This window comes from Geospiza fortis, unplaced genomic scaffold, assembly GCF_000277835.1.
Source record: "Geospiza fortis unplaced genomic scaffold, GeoFor_1.0 scaffold192, whole genome shotgun sequence".
Lineage (NCBI taxonomy): Eukaryota > Metazoa > Chordata > Aves > Passeriformes > Thraupidae > Geospiza > Geospiza fortis.
Genome location: NW_005054315.1, coordinates 4,448,113 through 4,463,258, shown reverse-complemented (window position 1 = coordinate 4,463,258; position 15,146 = coordinate 4,448,113). Strand labels below are relative to the sequence as shown.

The 15,146-nt window shown below is 43.0% G+C and overlaps 1 protein-coding gene across 1 annotated transcript in view; it reads left to right on the top strand.

Moving 5' to 3' along the window:
* The window catches only part of SH3RF3 (SH3 domain containing ring finger 3), a 93,387-nt gene that overhangs the window by 42,655 nt on the left and 35,586 nt on the right, over positions 1-15,146 (top strand). Inside the window, exons 5-8 of the mRNA XM_031056143.1 lie at positions 2,682-2,782; positions 6,831-7,001; positions 10,823-11,203; positions 12,143-12,160. Coding sequence (XP_030912003.1) covers positions 2,682-2,782; positions 6,831-7,001; positions 10,823-11,203; positions 12,143-12,160 — 671 coding nt within the window. The remainder of the gene's footprint in view (positions 1-2,681; positions 2,783-6,830; positions 7,002-10,822; positions 11,204-12,142; positions 12,161-15,146) is intronic.

Here is a 15,146-nt window from a genome sequence, read left to right as displayed (position 1 = left end):
TGTAGATACACTGGAGCATTGGCCAATGATTAGCAGGAGGAAATGTAACAATTCAAAATGCTGGATTCTGATCCCCCTGGGATGGGGTAATGCCAGGCACAAGTATGGATGAGGAGAGGAGTGGCTGAAGAGCAGCCCTGCAGAGAGGGATCTGGGGGTGCTGGTGGACAGCAGGTTCAGTGTGAGACACCAGAGGGCAAACCCCATCCTGGGGTGCATCAAACAGACCATCACCAGTCACTCAAAATTATCCTGCTGTATTCAGTGTTGGTGTGGCCTCACCTGGAGCACTCTGTGCAGTTCTGGGTGCCACCATGGAAGGAGGATGTGAAAGTCCTTGAACACATCCAGAGGAGTACAACACATCTTGTGAAAGGACTGCAAGGAATGTCCTAAGAGGAGCAGCTGAGGACACTGTGCTTTTCTAGTTTGGAGAGAAGGAGGCTGAGGGGTGACCTCATTGATCTCTACAGCTTCCTGAGGAGGGGAAACAGAGAGGGAAGCACTGAGCTCTTCTCCCCGGTGTCCACTGACACGATGCAAGGGAGTGGTCCTGTGGGAATGTCCCGCTGGACATTAGGAAGCATTTCTTTACAGAGAGGGTGGTCAAACTCTGGAACAGGCTTCCTAGAAAAGTGGTTGATGCCCCAAACCTGTCAGTGTTTAAGAGGCATTTGGACAATGGCCTTAATTGGTCAACCTTGAAGTGGTCAGGCAGTTGGATTAGATACTTGTTGCAGGTCACTTTCAATATAAATATTCTATTCTACTCTATTCCATTTTGTCCTATTCTATTCTTTCCTGCTGTGATCTTCTCTGCCTTTACAGTTGCACCCTGGGGCTGTTCATTCAGATCTGTCTTTTCATGACATAAAATCTAATTTTTTTCCTAGCAAGGAAGGGTGGGGACTGATGCATTTTCTGTTTTCTTAGAGACTGTTTCTCTAGTCCAGAGCATTCATACAGTGGTAGCACAACATGAAGAAGTTTGAACTAGTTCATTTCTCATTTACCTCTTGGATGAGACAGCTGCCAGGTGTCTCAGCCCAACATCTTCTGCAATCCCTAACCCCATTAACCAGCTCAACGTAACAAATGAGGATCATTCTCCAGCTATCCCTAAATTTTTTAGTGGGCTGGTGTGTTTTTTCTGTAAGTTGATACTAGCTCACTGACGTGACAGGCAGTATTAATAAAGCCTTAGTCACAGAGCTGGAAAGAATGCTTTTTACACATAGGACCAAGAGCTGCCTGGATCCTTCTTTGTTTGAGCAAGCAGCCAGAAAGTTTGAGGAAATAATGAGAAAAAGGAGATGTACTTGTCAATACAATTTGATGATTGAGTGTAGATGTTGGTGAGAGATGAGACATCTTGCTGCTTTTTGCCAAAAGCTTTAGAATCACAGTGCAGTGTTTCCATGTTTTGCTGCACGATTTCCTAATGATAATGTGTTCATAAACAGCAAAGCTATATAGCTCAGCAATGCACTGTCAAGACAGAACACTAATAATTATGTGGCTTCTTTGGAATGAGATAACCTTGAAATCCAGTAATTAAGTAACAATGTGTGTCTTGGTTTAACTCTGTGTCTTGGTTTAATTCAGTGTCATTTTTAAGTGCAAAAATTGTCCCCATGTTTGTGTTCCAAAAATCAATATTTACTGTTTGTTAGATAGAATTTTGAAACAGAAAAGCTGTAGTGGAGGCCTGCGAACTGCTCAGAATCTTTGCTGAGTATAACACACCCTGCCCGAACCTGCAATTTGTGGGTATTGGTTCCTACTTTGTAGAGCTATTCTGCATATGAACATGCATACAGCATATGGTGAGACTTAGAAAACTTTTTGTTCAAGCAAACCACTACAAGTCCCATCAGCCCAGCTCTGCCCTGTCTGCAGTAAAGATCTGTTGCTACAGGCCTTGGCATTAGTTCAGGAGACGTTTCCAGTTAGGATTCATTTTTGACATAGATGAATGAGGACTTTGGTGAGACAACTCAAAAAGAGATTGCCCTACATAATTTGGCTGAGCATTAGGCTTTGAGAAATGAATGATTGCATTTAGAATTGCCTTTCACATGAATAGCTGGAGAAGATCTGTCCAGCTGTCTATATGAGAGATTTATTTTCTGGGGTAAAAGTGGAGTGAATACTTTCTCCATTCAGAGAAAGTTTTGGGTTGAGTAGTCACCTTCTTTTGAAGGAGAAGAATATTCCTGATGATAAAAAGAGTACATAGAAATAAGAGTGCATTTTGGAAATTGAATAGTATCTTCTTCTCCAGAGATCCACAACCACTACCAAAAGGGTACCAATTTAAAAACAAGTTTTTGAGGGGAAAAGGTTACTTTTATCAGAGAAGATACTATTGCACATGCACATGCTGAGCTGACTTTACAAAGCAGTTAAGTAGTTTTACATTGTAAAACTTTTAAGATGTGCATACAAATAAAATTTCTCTGACAGGTACATGGAAATTCTGTTAATCCTTTGTGTCAGAAATGTATTTTTGGAATGTGTAAGGCTAGAATAAGCCTTTTTTAAGGCAATATAATGAAGTTAGAAAATCCAGGAATTTATAAAATATGTGGTTTATTCTTCTATGCATACACCCCATAGCAATTTAGGAAATGATGGGCTTCATCTTAAATCCTTTTGTGTTCTTCTTTGTGTATTTTCAGGATTCCTCTTTGATTGGAACAGCCACAGTGGCTGGTCCCAGGACAAGTGCAATAATTGGAGATCAGGGAACACCACCGAAGGTCCAGCTCCCCCTCAATATGTAAGCAGCTCATCTCAGTCACTGTGTACTCTTTGTTTCCAATTGTGTGTGTGCGTGTGTGTGCTGAAACCTGAATGCCCAAATCTCAGCTCAGGCGCATTCTGAGAAGAGAGAGATTGCAATTTCAAACGTGAGGCAGCCTCTGCTGAAATTAAAAGAGAAGGGCAGGGCAAGATTTCCCCCTTTCTGTGTGAGCCCTTTTAGACTTTATTTATTGTAACTGTATGGATCACTGTGAAACAAACTGAGTACTTCTGAGCTAGAGAAAATCCTCTTTCATTTAAAGCTCTTAAAAAGGTGTAGTCCCATGCAATCAAACAGCTGATTTATTCACGATTAGCCAGAAAAAAATGGCCCAGTTGCACTTTTTTGGTGCCATCAACAATGAATGAACAAGGCAATGAATGAAATTCACAGAATTGGCATATAGTCTTGTTGAATAGTGCATAGAATAACAGAAGGTTCACAGAAAAAAAAAAGAGTAGACTTCATTATAGCAAGTCTCGTCTAGCCTGGTTTATCTGGTACTTGTCTAATTAACTACTGAATCCTCTCCTCTCAACACATATACCTCATAAAAGCAGGACAACTATACACACACAAACACATATGCATATCCATATTTTTGGGTTTTATGATATGGCTAAAACAAGGTCTGAATTCACAAAATCCTGAAAATAATAGATCTTCTTTAAGAATAATAGGGATGTTTGATCAGAACCAAAAATATTTCTTCTTAGCTACTTGCGATCTTTATACCTGAGAGATGCCACACATCACTGAATGCCCCATAGAGAGGTCTCATCATTGCCCTGTGGTCACCCTGCACAGCCTGTGTGGCACATAGTGGGGCATGTGTTTATTTCAAGATTTGCCCTGACAAGAAAGCGATAACTGGCAACATTTGAAGTACCTGGTTGCTGAATCAGGACATTTTCCAGCTCTCTGGCAATGCCCCTGACTCCATGCCTCAGCAAGCCTCCCCTGCTCCCTCCCATGCTTCTCCTGTCATCTCCCTTGTGAAGCAGCCTTGTAATCCGGTCTGTCATTCTGCATTTGCGAGCCAAGTTCCAGTCAAAGAAGATGCATTATTTGAAAGCTGTAGCAGTAGTGGGGAGGTGCAACTCTAGACAAAGCCCTGGGGCTTCTGCATTGTAAGCAGAGTCACAGGCAGCTACCCAGGGCCAAGAACACTTCACACTTCAACCTTTTTTCAGGGAATTTCTAATAAACATTTTGGGTTCTTCTAGGTCCCACTTCGAAGCCTTAGCCTCACTGTTTCACATACCCCGGAATAATCTGATACTACATTTTGCAAGATTTCAGATTGTTGTTTTAACACTTTCTTCAAGGCTGTACAGAGTTAGCTGGTGAAGTTTCACACCTAAAATCTAGAGAACAGTGAAATGTGTCCAAATCCAAAGACTTTGCCTTAAGGCAAAATCATCCTCAGCAAATGGGACCACTAGACCCAATTTCCTGCCAGAGGAAAAACCCAGAAACAAATTCTGGGGAGGGAATCTGCTGGCAATCCGATTGTTTTCAGCCATGGATGAGAGCAGGCATCCCCCCCAGCTCTCCCACAACTGCCTCCCTGCCAGGAGTGGAGTTTATGCCTGCCCACAGGGTGGGCTGCAGACCCAGGCTGGGCCTGCCGCTGGGTTTGGAGAACCCCGTGCCTCTGCAGCTAAAGAGGAGACCCCCAGGGATGGGCATCCTCACTACCCCCCTGCACAGGAGGTGGGATTGTTGGTCCACAAAGAAAGTGCTCATCACTTGTGTTGTGCCAGGGTCACCCTATATGGTCGTCACACACAAGCTTTCATCACTTTAGCTATACAGAGATTGGTCTTTCTGGTGTGGCATCTGTGCTGGGCTGTTGTACACCTTCTTTTAGTCTCTGCAAGGATTTCAATACTCTATCCAGAGGATGTTTAGGCTCATTGTGATATTGGATATTCAGACTTACTGGTAGCTGACTTGGGGGAATTTGCTGGGTGAAGCTAGTAGGAGAGAGCAAAAAGAAACTAATAGGAGATCTGGAGATAGCTGCAAGGCACAACAGCCTATGATCCACTTAGGGTAATTTTCCTTGCACCTGCTTCTAGAATCTCCACCTGTAAGTTACATTATTACATGTAGCCCCTGGAGGGAAAAGGCTAAGTGAGTCTATCTAAAATGCTCTATCCCTGACCCCCTGCTTTACCCATAGCTTCTGAATCTGAACCCTGTGTAAGCAGCAATTTCAAGAGGGACAGTCAAAGCCACACTTTCTGCTCCCTCGAGTGAGTGCAGTCTGGCACTTTCTGTTATGTCCTTGCAGAGCACAGTGCTGAAGGATTAGCACTGAAGCATGCAACCTTATTTCTTGTCAGGGTGACGCATTTTTATGTCCTTCTGATCATATGCAGCCGCATGTTTTCTGTCAGATGAACAGCTACAGACCTGCTCAAGACCACCCGATTATATAGGCTAAAAAAAGGATGTGCAGGGTGGTTTCTCCCATCTGTTGACTAATGAAATATAGTTTCTGATTAGGTCTTTGTACATGATCCATGTGGTAAACAGAGACAGGCACATCAGCCTAAGATTCCCCAAGGAGCTGTTACCAAATAGTTCATATTCTGCTCATTACTGCTGTTTATTTACTACCTTCAGAAAAAAAAAAGGAAATATATGGTACAATAAAGAAGTAGAATCAAGAAAAATAACAGGATTTATTCCTCAATTATATTTCCTGGAGAGCAGAAGTAAAAAGTCATGTATCATTTTTATTGGCTGAAAATGTACAATTACAACTGCTATAGTTTGGTTTTTTTCTCTGGTTCACTGCTATAAGGTGGGCAGCAAGCCTCTTCTCACCCACCCCTGAGTCTAAGAGCATTCTGCTGCACTTTGTAGTGTAAATGCACTTTCTCTGTTTTTCCATTTCTCTTAGTCTATGTTCACTGCCTGTAAATCACAAATAAATAAAAAAAACTCAGGAAGGCACAACCTTGATCAAGAATTACCAGAAATCCCTTTTTGTATCTGGAGAAAAGCAGTAATACAAAAAAAATCTGGTATTTACAAAGAAAGTGTTGTTCTGTGTGTGCACTCTTGCTATTCTATCCTGACTTTCCATTATTTCCCAAAGTGCGAGCAATCATTCTTAATTTTCAACAAGAATCTCTCTAAACAGAGAGAGTCTCTGTAGGGATTTTAAGCTGTAGTCATTTCACAACACTAGACATATCCCTGAAGTAGTAACAGAAGAACAAAAGAGAGATAAATAGGAAGACTCTAAACAAAGGGAATAAATAAAAGCTGTAATTAAATAAATTAAAGTTCTACATATTGGATCCTGTATTAAAGATTTATTAGTATACTTGCAAAACATCCAAAACCAAATTCTACCACTTCACTTACTTAAATAAAAATACCCCTGCAGAATGTGACCCTTTCTCACTTTTTGTTTTATCAGCATAGTACAAGAATTACCATACCAGATCAGAACAGTTTGGTGCATTGTTTCTAAACTTGGCCAGCATAAATAGCATTGAGAAAGCTGCAAGAAAAGCTTTTGAAATAGCCTACCTATTTTGAAATAGCCTACCTATTTATTTTCTTCTTAAACTCCAAAACAGAAGTGGATCCCACCCTGAAGCGTATGAATGTATATTTCTTCCAGATGTCAGGATTTGCAAAGCCCTCTTACTCGAGCCCTTGTTACTCTGGCTGTCACTGTAATTGTCATGTTTTTCTGAAACTGTTGCTACATCCTTAACTTCGGTGCTGCTTTGTGGCACTGTTTCGCTTTGGTTATGCTCTGAGTGAGAAGCAAGTCTCATCAACTTCCAAATTACCTTTTACTCTGATTAGTTATTCCCTTATTGTCTTAGAATCCAGTCTCTGCCCTTCCTTGTTTGTGAAGCAGCCTGTAGTGATGTCCCTTTTTAACTACAACTTCTGAACAGTGCTTTCTGCTCTGTGGGGCTGGAGTTGGAGCAGGACAGGTGGTGGTTGATGTCATCTGTGTGCTCTCTCCCTGTGTGACCTCTCCCCACAGCTACCTAGCCCTGTATGCCTACAAGCCTCAGAAGAACGACGAGCTGGAGCTGCGCAAAGGGGAGATGTACCGGGTCATTGAGAAGTGCCAGGACGGCTGGTTCAAGGGCACATCTCTGAGGAGTGGCATGTCCGGGGTCTTCCCAGGCAACTACGTGACACCCGTTTCAAGGTGAGGACCACCGGGCTCTACTGGGGCATTCTGGGTGGCACTGAAAACAATGTAGCTCTGCTTTTAAATCACATTCCCCTTCCAGAAATTCTCTGCACTGTGGACTTCAGTAATGAGACTTGCTGGTTGTAGCATTTGAGTCATCCATGTCCTCAGGAGATTACACTAGTTGTATTAGATGATGGCATTTATAACCTCTGATAGGCCCAGGTTTTACTATTGTAAAGAATCTGTTGGCTAATGATTTTATTGTTATAAAACTACTGGACACGTAACAAAATAAAAATGCTTGTGTCTTGCTTTTCAGTAGCTCATCATGTCAATTTTGTTCTTCTTAAAGCAGAGATCTGGGATAGTTTGGATCTGGTCTAATGTTTGAACAGTTAAAATTCTAAAGTGGTAGGAGAGTTAAGTAAATTGTCTGATTTTACCTACCCCTCCCTCAGCTGCAGCAGATGAGAAAAGGAAAAAAGGCATTTTTGAGGGAGGAATGCCATTTGTCAGAATTCAGTATTGGACAATACCAAGTCAAAGCTGAGAAGCTGAGAAGAAAGTCCATCTCTGTGTCCCAGACTGTTTGCCCTACATGTTCCTTGCTGGCATATGTATGCCTGTATCTCCTTTAGAGCAACTGTGGATTTGCAAACTAAAGTCATTCCTTCTCATGTGCTCTCAGTCTCTCCTCCCACATGCACACTGTCTCCACCATCTCTGACTCCTCTCCAGAAAAGGGCACCTCACAACTCAGACATGGTTGATCTTGAAAAATTGATCCAGCTTTGTTGCATCTAAAGTTTACGTCAAGTCTGCTGCATGTGTTCTGAGTAACACCAAAAGTTAACAGATCAGAAGGCAATAACTAAGCCTGATGAAAGTCCTAATATTGCATTTCAGTAAGGAAACCCCAAGTATTAATTCACTGGTTCTTCACTGCTCATCAACCTAAAGGTATTTACCTTATTTTATAGGGTCCCTTGGCTGGCTTTGCTCCTTGCCTCTTCAGCTCTTAATTAGTGAGGAGGTTTGTGCTGAAGGGTCGGTTATCTGAATCAGCAAGACTTTATTGAATGCAGCATGTCACAGCTAGAACAAGACAGAGAAGTGCTAAAGGGCAAAAGTGTTTTCCACAAAACCTGAAAGCAGCATTATGATTATATTTATGATCCTGTGGGCTAATTAAATTCCTGTATAAATCACCCTCAGTGAGAACAGCAATAAAAATCTGATATCAACAAAATCTCCTATTTCCACTACATTCAACATGCATTGTTCCCCTTTGACAGAAAAGCAGAGGATTAGATTCATACATGTTTTTCTGCCACACCCTACAAAACCCAAGGAAAAGAAGTTGTGAATTTAATAACACTGAACTAGATTTATTTGCTGCCAAAACATGTGTGTGAGTGGAGCATTACAGAAAAAGAACAAAACTCTTTAGATGGGCACACAGGCATGGGGCAGCAGAGAATATTTGCCACATCCAACATCTACCCATCTCTGTTGGAGTCACAGATAGTTTCTGTACTTGTTGGTGTGCATGTTGCCTGAACACAGCTCTCAGTGGACTGTTAGATGTGCTTTTCTGGCAAACTGAATCTAGTGCAGATGGCCAAGCCAGCTCCAGCTGAACCTTCCTGCCACCCTGCCAGCTCTTCACAGCAGATGACAGACAGTCAAGATTTCCATCTGGTGGGATTCCCAGCTTATCCCAACCTGGAGACTTATAAAAAAAATTGAAGAAAATAAAAAAATCAGATTTATTTAGTAAAATGTAATCCAGGCAAACCTTGCACCATGAGATGAGTCAAGTCAATGACACAACAGTGATGTCTTTCCTCTTGCGACTTTAGGAGGAGGAAGGTTTGGGCAGAAGGCATAGCTATTTTTGCCCTTTTGGACCATACCCTCCAGCCTGTGATTTGGTCTTTTTCCATCAGAATTCCACTCTTTTGGTTTTCCACTCTTTTCCTAGGGTTATTTCTTCTGTCACCCATGTCCTCTGAACCAGACCAGACTGTTCAACATACTCCTTTCTGCTCTTCTCTCTGTCTTCCCATGCAGTCTTGGGGACCCAGAGTTTCTCCCAGTTCTATACTCCATAGATGACTCTTAACACTTTTTCTGTTATTCTCTCCTCTCTTGCTAAACCCTTGCACTACCTCATTTCCATTTCCTCCATTTTACTTTGTTGTGCCTCATATCCCCTGTGCTGTCCTTTCCTGGAAGAGGACCTTGGCTCAAGAAGTAGCCCAGGAGAAGAAAACAGCACAAAATGATCCATCTGTTTCATGGCATCTACAGCTGAGGAAGGAAATTATTCAGGAACTTGAGTAAGAAACACAGAGAAAGAGCTGCTCAGCAGCAGCTGAGTTTGTCCACTGATGTCTTTCTGTCTTCCTGAGTGTCCTTCTGTCCTAGTCAGAGTTTTTATCTCAGTGGTAACAGGATCAAAACATGCTGTAGTCTGAACTCAATTCATAAGAAAAAAAGCCTTGTCCCTCCCCTCTGAACGGACTTGGCTACTCAGGTGAAATTAGGCATGCAGTTTAAAGTGAGGAGTGAGAGAGGTGTCAACAACTCTTTGGACTTCTTTTTCATTCAGGTCAGCTGCATTCCTGTCCCTGTTGCATCCTCTTAGCAAGTCTAAGCTAGGGCTGGTTACATCAATAAGGTGAGTGTTCAGCCAAGCCAAGCCCAGTCAAGTCTGCAGCTTCTCACGCAGCCACACACAGATTGTGTTATCCATCTTTGTTTCTCCCTGTAGGGCTGTATGCAGGTTTGGTCCAAAGAAAAGATCTCTGAGTCTGTTTTAATTATCACTCCATGTGAAATAGCCTCTGGCACACAAAATGACATCTGGGAGATACCCATTTCCTCTGAATTAAGATTTGTGGTTTTACTAGAAACTATTCAGACAGAAATATAGGGTAATAAAAGACATTATGAGAAAAATTATCTTTTCTATTTTTAGCCTGCACTTCTTCCTGTAGAATAAAGGGGTGAAAATGTCCCCCAGCTTGCTTATAAATGGGTCCTATAAAGATAAGTATATATCAATGTGGGAACCCAGGACATCCCTCTGGCTGTCCAGGACAGCCAAGACCCCTGCCAGGGGGCTCAGAAGCCCTGGCACGGAGCCCAAAACACCTGTGGTTTTGATTATGACCTGTGGAGCAAATTACCAACCTTATATGAAGACCAGCAAGCCACAACAGTTTAAGTAGAATAATAGTGAAGTTATCACAGAGTGGAAAAGTAGATTTTGGGGTTTCTAGAATGGGGGTTCAGGAGGCAAGATGGAGGGATCTGGGTGTGTCCAGCCTTTCTCCTTCTTCTTCTTGGCCTCCATCTTCTGCTATGATGCTGGCGCTTACAGATTGGTCTAGAGTAGAAGCTCACTGTCTGACATAGGTGATAGGTATTGGAAAGTTATTGTAAACATTGTATACATAGTTTTTAGTATAAAGACATAACACCACCCCGGGGGCAGGCAGTGTGCCTGGAACTGTCCTGCTGGACAGACCTTGGCAGGGCAGGAGAAAATTTTTTATAGATAAAATGCAATAAACACCCTTGAGACCGAGAAATGAAGAGCTCCAACTCATTCTTCAAGCGTTCGGGCTGGGAAAAGAGACTTTTAACATTTCTCAGGGTCACGGCGCCCACCACAAGATCCCGAGATATCAATACCTCAGTTTACTTTAACAACTGATAGGGTATTACATTAAACCCCCTAAGTAACTGGAAGTACTTGTCAGCACTGTGTGGGGTATTGGGGTCTCTGCAGCATGCTTACACTGCACTTCTCTGTCTCCATGCAGGGTGCCAGTGGGAGCTGGGCAGCCCAGGAACAGCGGAGCTGTAGGAGCTCCAACAACAAAAGTAGCCCCAGGAGCCATCCACCCCATTGTGGCTGGTCACAGCAATGCCACCATGGCTGTCAGGCCGGTTGTTCCCATCACCGCTCCCCCGACGCACGGGCAGCTGCAGGCGGCCTCTCCGCAGCTCAGCACCTGCCTGCGCTACTCGGCCCAGCCAGCGGGCAGCCAGCCCCGCAGCACCATGCAGATGGGTAAGTGCTCACCCAGCCTCCTGCCTGGCACCATTGCTGGGGTACCCCTCCAGGGCAACCCTCCAGAGTGTGCCCGTCCCCACTGCTTTCCTCCTCGCTGTAGCCCAGGCAGGGTGAAGTTGGGGCATTGGTGATAGAGTATGTTTGCTTTGCTTGTAATATTTATGGGTTTCTATTGATCTCTGGGAACCACGTTGTGTTTATCAGATCATTCTGTTGCTACAGCTGAAATAGATTGTAGTGTTTACAAATATTTATACAATTTATCTGAGTGAAAGCAAAGAACTCTGTATACTAAGGAGATTAACAGTTCTGAGTCCAGTCGGCTTGCTGATAAAAAATACTGCCCTTATTGCAGAGCAAGTCATACATGCCTTGAAATTAAGAAGCATTTCATCGGGCTTCAGGGATGAAAGGTATTTATTAGGCAGAATAGGACCCTGTGTTAGTGGTAAAGCAAAAGATCTGAAAACTGCTGCCACCTTTTTGAAGTGAGAATAAGAGCTTCTTGCACCAGGGGGCCTCTGTTCTTTCTAGGTTCCGTTTCTGATGTACAGCACAATTTTCTAGAGTACAATTTATTCCCCTTTCCCTGATGTTAAACAGCTTCTGATGTTGAATAAAGTAAAAGCAAATCCTGTGGTGGAACTTTATACAGCAAAATTTAAAACATTTTGTTTCTGATATTTTATAGGGATGTGAGCCATTGTATTTACAAAGATCAGTAATGACTGTGACTGTTCAAAACTGAGGTCTTAGATACAAAACAGAGCAAACACAAATGAGAAATACCCTGCAGAGTAAGTCATGAATTCATACCTTTTGAAGCCAGAAGGCACAATGCTGACCATCTAATCTCACTTCCTACACAGTCCAGACCAAAGGGAAGAAAACATAATCAAATACTTGAGAATCTCAGTCTGAAACAGTGGAGACTCCTCTGCTCAACAAACAGTGCAGGGCTTTACAAGGCATCCATGTCACACTGGGGAATAATCCTTTTATCCTCTTTTTCTCTACTTCAGAAAATGCTGAAGAATTTTCCTCTCAAGTCACACCCTTCCAAAAGGTCCCCTGCTCCCACAGCACAAAGGGAAAAATGTCCCCTTTTGGGTGCAGTGCTTAGGAAAGGTTCAGGTGCTCCTGGTGCTTCCTGTGCCCATGTCAACAGGCAGGTGACTCCCCTGAAACCAAGGTGACAGATTGCTCTACCCCACAGGCCGGGCATGCACCACACCCTCTTTCCACACCTCCAGCAGCTTCCCTGATTTAAGATTGCTCCTCTAGGTCACTCTGACATCTCTAAAGTGCCAAAGCATTGGCAGGCAGGGTGATCCAGGGACCACAGAGCTGTTCCAAAACCTCCCAAGCAGAGAGTTTTCCAACCTTTCTAGAAGGTTCACGAGATTGTTGTTTTAATTAAATAAATCTTTGCCAGGATAAATAAAGGAAGTTTTCATGATTATCAGTAATTATCTCCATAATAGCTGTCCTCACCAGCATGCTGTGGACCAGAGCCCGTGCAGGACAGGTCAATGCACTGACTTTTGGAAAAACTTTTCAAGAGAGGCAAGCTGGCACAGTATTCAAATCACGTTTCTGTTGGCTTGCTATATACATGAGTAACAAATCAATTTTCTACAAGGCCACTAATGTAGGAATACACCCAAAACGAAATATGAGTGGTGTAGAACAAAAATAGCCTTCAGTGAGCATTGCTAATTAATAGCATGTTTGATGCAGCACAGTCCAGATCCAGAGATCCCAGAGCAAAGGCATACATTGTAACAGTAAGCAGATGAAACTACAGAATAAAGTGTGAGAACTCTGCTCAGAGTTGATTTTTCACAGGCCATTTCTTTTACTGTTTCTCATGTTTTATGTTTCCTTTGTGTCTGGAAACACTAGGTCCTACATGAAAGAGGTGATGTACCTAATATGATTATCTAATCAGTGTTCTGTATCCAGGTACACGCAGAGAAATTCCATTAGTATGCTTTCTCTCTAAATTTAGGAAAGTCATTGCTCCCTACAAACAGTAGTTCAAAATGTAGATCCAACAAGTTTAACCATCCTAAAAAAATCAGATTTCTCCTAGCAAAATTGCTTATCACTCAGGTTCCAAATGGGGAAATCAGGAGGGAATAATTTCCAGATAACTAGTGAGTACCTTGCCTGGCTTTCTGGAAGTGAACTGCACTTTTAGAGCATGTTTTTGGTAGTCCTGGGAGGGGATGATAATAACTAATAGTAAGAAGAGTCTTGAATGCATCTGTAATAACAACTTTTAGGGCCTTCCTCATTGTACATGGTAAAATGATATCAAGTTACAGACCAGCTAAAGATAGTGTAGCTGATTTGCTATAAACATTAGTAAGAATAAGATGTTATAGAGGAGCTTCTCTAAGGGAGAATCATAAAAACTTTGACTGGCCCATCATGTTTAGTATCACATCAGATAATAGGGCAGAAGGCTGGGAGATGAAATTCCCTCCTGGCAGGAGTGCTCAGCTGGTGTAGCGAGCACAATTAATGGCACTCTATCAATCTAATCCCTGCAATGGGTGCCAGTGATAACCATAGGAATAGAAACTAGTGGTTTGAGTTGTTCTAGCATTGTTGTTTAGTTAGAGATTGAATGAACTCCAGCTGCATAAAAGTTTGTCCTTCAGATGAATTTGTCAGAAAATGACAGATCAAAGTCAGTCAGAAATTTTCCAGTAAAATGCAACTTGGTCAAAGAAAAGCTGATTTGCTGGACTCAAAGTTTTTTGTCAGGAATGGATGTAGTTAAACTGGACCAACCATGAAGCTATACTGGCTCATGTAAAGGGAACTGATGGCTTTCCAGAGCTGTTCTCCACATAAGAGAACAGTGTGATGATCACATTCTATGTTTTCACATCCCAGGTAAATAACCTGACCAAAATAGAGTCTGTTATGGGGTGAGTGAGCATGTTGTGCTCAGAAAAATGTTCAGAAGTTCAAATTTTGCACTGAGACAGAACTAAACAAGATTATGAAACCTTGAAATCATTTATTAAATGGGCACTTTCCAGCCAGTCCTATTATTGAATCATTTATGTGAGAGAATGTCTGAGTATGGACTCGGCTTTTAGGCTGCACATACTTGAAGTGGAGCTGTATTTAGGTAACACCTAAGCAATCAACCAAGCTGGAAGTCATAGACAACATCATTGTGGAAACAGACCCAGAGCTTTGTCACATTTTTTGCATCCTGAAGCATGTAACACACTGTGGAATCCCTGGGGAGCTGACCTCATCAGTGTGTCACAGTCACCCTTAAATGGGCGAGCTCTAATTCCCGGTTCCCACTGCTTGCAGGCAGGATTTGCTTAGCAGGAGCAGCCAGACTAAAACGGCACTGCATAGTCCCTTAGGGACTTTGCTGGCAGAGAGGAGGCTGAGCTCAGAAATCCCCTGGTGAATTCCTGCTTAATTTATCCTGTGCAGCACAGTGATGCAGTTGATCATTTTGTTAGGGCTGAAACAAGGCACCTTCTTTTGTAATTGCTGTCTGCAGGGTCAGCGTGGATCAGCTGGGCTAACCCCTTAGGTCCCGTGCTGCATTGCTCCAGAACCGATCACCTTAGCAGGAGGGCCTGGGGGGGGAGGGGGGGTGCAGAAAACAGCTCAGCTGGAATGAATTAATGTATTTTTAAAAGGCAGCAGGTTAGGAATTTATTTCCAGGCACGGGCAGGGATTGTGAATGTCACTCCCCAGTGGCATCACTGGGGGAAACAAGCCAATTTTGGTGACTTCGGGCAAGGCTTTGCAGCCAGGAGGGGAATTAGCCAAAAACCCTTGCAGGGTGATATATCCTGGGCAAAGGCTCAGAGTTTATATCCCCATCGGGCCCTTGGCACCTTCACAGACAGAATCACACAACATTCTGAGTTGGAAGGGACCCACAAGGATCATCGATGCCAGCCCTTCAAGTGAATAATCCCCTGAGGGGACCGAACCCACGGTGTCGTTGACACCGTGCTCTGCCCAAGCGAGCCATGGCCGCTGAAGGGCCCATCGAGGCAGTGTGAGGGCGAGGTAACCG